The sequence below is a fragment of the Eurytemora carolleeae genome, unplaced genomic scaffold (assembly GCF_000591075.1).
Source record: "Eurytemora carolleeae unplaced genomic scaffold, Eaff_2.0 scaffold502, whole genome shotgun sequence".
Classification (NCBI taxonomy): Eukaryota; Metazoa; Arthropoda; class Copepoda; order Calanoida; family Temoridae; genus Eurytemora; species Eurytemora carolleeae.
Window position 1 is genome coordinate 104,932 of NW_019396391.1, and position 3,970 is coordinate 108,901.

A 3,970-nucleotide genomic window follows, 5' to 3' on the forward strand; every position below is an offset into this window, starting at 1 on the left:
CCCTCTATCAATTTTGGACAAGAACAACAAATTTTCAGCTGAATTTATTATTTATTTTGTATCATTTTAGGGTTAGGTTAGGTTAAGACATTTTTGTGGGTCGAGCGCTGCACCTAGGACAGGCTAGGGGACCGATCTCTGTGGCTAGGAAAGGCAAGGGGGCCGGGCGCTGCGGACATATGACCAATTATACTCATGTGTTGCGTATGAGATGCATGTACAAGATTGATAAAGGGTGGGGGTCCAACAATTCTACAATAGGAAATTACCGGTTGAGCCACCTCATATTTTAGAGTTTACTTTTTAAATACTTTCACTCATGTGATCTAAAAATCAACCTTAATAGAGCCCAACAGCCCTTAATCTTAATGCTCATTATTAGGTTTGATCTACGACGCGAAGCGCAGGATGATGGTGGTTATGATTCGACCAATGAGGAGGACGAGTATTCAAAAGCAAGGTAAGAATTCTTAAGGTCGTCAATTTTATAATATAATTGTGAATGGGGGGATTTAAAATTAAATATGGTTTTTAAAAATTGGTTGTGTAATAATTTACATAAAAATATTAAATTTCACAAAACTTTTTTGCAAATTGTATTAAGTGGAAATTTTTTGTTTGTTAGTTTTACAGGGTAAAATATGTCTACATGAAGAATAACTTGACCATTTTAGAGTTAAAAAGTGATGCGCTTTTACAGGTCTCGTGTATTTATTTTTTATTGATATAAAATAAATATATAATCATTTGTTTTAATCTTGATTATGTTTCAGTAAGAAGGCCAGATATGATCTTACTTCAAAAGGAAAAAGAGATCCTCGTAGGAAGGCCAAGGTAAGAGCTGAGTATCCTTGGAATGCATAAAAATAAAAGATTCCCTCCCATTGGCTCAAAGAGTAAGATGAAAATATATTTCGAAAAGTCTATTTTAATTAAGGTTTTTATTCATAATTATTTTCAGGGCAGTAAGGAAGTTCTACGTGTAGAAGCAAGTTTAGAGGAGGGAAGGAAGCAACGACAAGATATAATTACTCTTACAGGGAATATTATTAACCACAATATCATCAAATTCTTTTCTTGTATTTATGCTTGTAAAAACCACCTTGATTCCTTAGAAGATTGAAATTAAAATAGGGAATCCCACAATTCGAAATATGAATTTTTTTAAAATCCTGAAATCGTATGTTTTTCAGGGAAGTACATCTAAATACCACGATACCATACCAGCACAATAAAAGTGTACTGGGTTTTGGACCAACACAAAGAAAATTAAGGCTTGAAACTTGTTTACATAATTCCCAGTAACTGCAGAACTCTTCTGTTGTAAACAAAGAGATGGGGGGGGGGGGGTTCTTGTTTTTTTCAATGTTATCAATAGTCAAACAATATTCAAATAAACATTGCTTGTCCTATTTGTTTGTAATTGATAATATTTTAAGCCTTTGACAGACACAAGCAATTAGTTAATACATATCAGGTTAGTTCAATATTAATACCTGGCTTTATCCATTTTTACAGAATTGAATTGAACTGAAAAGCCAAAAAAGGGCAAACATTTTTTTAGGATTTTAACCGCTGAATGGAAAATAATAAATGAATTATTGGGGTTTTAATGTAATTTTTATCATATTCTTATCCTGGGACCAAATGAATTTGATTTGACCAACTGCCGATTTATGTTTGAAAATCGATTTAAATATTAGGTTATTTTTACTTTGAAGCAGTGGTTCAAATTTTAAGCTCAAATTCATTAAATTCGGTCTCTATAATTAATCTGCCGTACATATAATGTTAAGTATAGAAGGTGATTAACATGATAGATTATAGAAAACAAGTCATGCAATTTGTTCTAAATAATATTTTATTTTACTATTTTTTCTCTCGTGGTCTATTTGCATATAATAAATCATTTCTTTTTCTTTTCTGTAACATTTCCCTTTAACATTCGGTTCCTGGTCAACTATTGTTGTTTAGTTGTACTACAAGGGTGCCACGGATACACTACAAAGAGATACTTCTCGAGATAAACGAGATGCAGACGTTATTAAGGAACATCACCGGTAAGAGATGTTTTAAGTAGATTAGTTAGGAGATTAAAACTTTTGGATGGGATAGCGTTCAGCCCACATAGAATTAGCCTTATGAATAGAATTTAAATATATAAATCTTGACTTCTTGTACTTCTAAGAACAGAGAAGAGAGTTGTTATGTTCAGTATAAGTCATTGAACTGTTCGGGTTCCTTTAGAAGTAAGCATATATAGTTATATTCAGTATCAGACAATCTACTGTTCAGGTTTCTATGGGAGGAAGGAGATAGTGTAGTTAAATGTGTTCAGGTTTCTATGGGAGGAAGGAGATAGTGTAGTTAAATGTTCAGTAATAGACAATCTAATGTTCAGTTTTCTATGGGAAGAAGGAGATAGTATAGTTATGTTCAGTAACAGACAATCTAATGTTCAGTTTTTTATGGGTGGAAAAAGATAGTATAGTTAAATGTTCAGTAATAGACAATCTTCTGTTCAGGTTTCTATGGGGGGATATAGATAGTATAGTTATGTTCAGTAATAGACAATCTACTGTTCAGTTTTCTATGGGAGGATAGAGATAGTATAGTTATGTTCAGTATCAGACAGTCTACTGTTCAGTTTTCTATGGAAGGATATAGATAGATAGTATAGTTATGTTCAGTATCAGACAGTCTACTGTTCAGTTTTCTATGGAAGGATAGAGATAGTATAGTTATATTCATTATCAGACAATCTACTGTTCATGTTTCTATGGAAGGATAGAGATAGTATAGTTATGTTCAGTATCAGACAGTCTACTGTTCAGGTTTCTATGGAAGGATAGAGATAGTATAGTTATATTCCTTATCAGAAAATCTTCTGTTCAGGTTTCTATGGAAGGAAGGAGATGGAGAAGATAGTTGGGAGGTTCAGCTTGCTCGAAGATATTATGACAAGCTGTTCAAAGAATACTGTATTATTGATTTATCAAGGTATTTAACAACGTTTACAATTATCCAAGTTAATCCCCCCCCCCCCTTTAAATGTCTCCGAATAGAAGAGAAAATAAATACATGAGCATAGCTATCATTAGCTAAAATGTCTACTAGCTAGAATGAAATGAGATTGTCCTCTCTATGACTGAAGGGTTCTGGGACCAGACTTCAAGAATAGCAAAAATGATCTAAACTGTGCAGATGTACAGTCGTCGTCGTATATATCAATACAATAAAGGCGACCTTCGATCTCAATTTTGATTTTTTCCAAGTTTTTAAACAGCATAGAAACACGAACATCAAACATGAAACAAAGAGAAGTAATCAATAAACAGTTTCTCTTGTAAACTTGTGATGTGAAAAAATCCTGTAATAATCCATAACTTTTCCCCTTCCCTTCCCCCTTCCTTTTTCATGATTTTTTCTCCCAAACCCAATGAAAGCTCATAACAGAAAAATGTACACCCCTGAAATAAAGTAGTATCTAAAGCAAGTAACTGATCAGATTTAATGAATAACGAATTATGGTTGAAGCATGTTGACGTGATTCGGCCACTTCTCCTCAGCTTGGTAAGGTGTACATATTTACTGGTTCTGCTATTTCTCGCTTTTCATCAAATCGGTTTCAGCTTTTTAATAATTCTTAAGTAGGATTTATCTGGTCGATAATAGTCATTTTAGCTAAAAGACATATTTTAATCTTTTCACGGTAGATTAATTACTATTTTCCTTCAATATTGGATATCGCAGTGTCTTTATATCAATAGACTTATACAATGTAGATTGCAGGGTTGCAATCTAACCACCCTCCGCCCCTCCCCATCCTCCCCATTTATATATGTACAATGTACATTGTACAGTTGTATACAATATAAGCGTAAAATTTAAATATAAAAAAATGGAGTATTGTAATAGTAAAAAAAACTTCCTATTGAATAAACCTCTCTCATTTGACCGTGGCGTGGGG

General features: G+C 33.1%; 1 protein-coding gene across 2 annotated transcripts in view; it reads left to right on the forward strand.

Annotated features, from left to right (window-relative positions):
• The window catches only part of LOC111702324 (protein FRA10AC1 homolog), a 6,473-nt gene that overhangs the window by 667 nt on the left and 1,836 nt on the right, over positions 1 to 3,970 (forward strand). For both annotated transcript variants that reach the window (XM_023473971.1, XM_023473972.1), the window contains exons 3-8: positions 383 to 460; positions 774 to 834; positions 962 to 1,040; positions 1,440 to 1,477; positions 1,975 to 2,060; positions 2,896 to 3,000. In XM_023473971.1, coding sequence (XP_023329739.1) covers positions 383 to 460; positions 774 to 834; positions 962 to 1,040; positions 1,440 to 1,477; positions 1,975 to 2,060; positions 2,896 to 3,000 — 447 coding nt within the window. The remainder of the gene's footprint in view (positions 1 to 382; positions 461 to 773; positions 835 to 961; positions 1,041 to 1,439; positions 1,478 to 1,974; positions 2,061 to 2,895; positions 3,001 to 3,970) is intronic.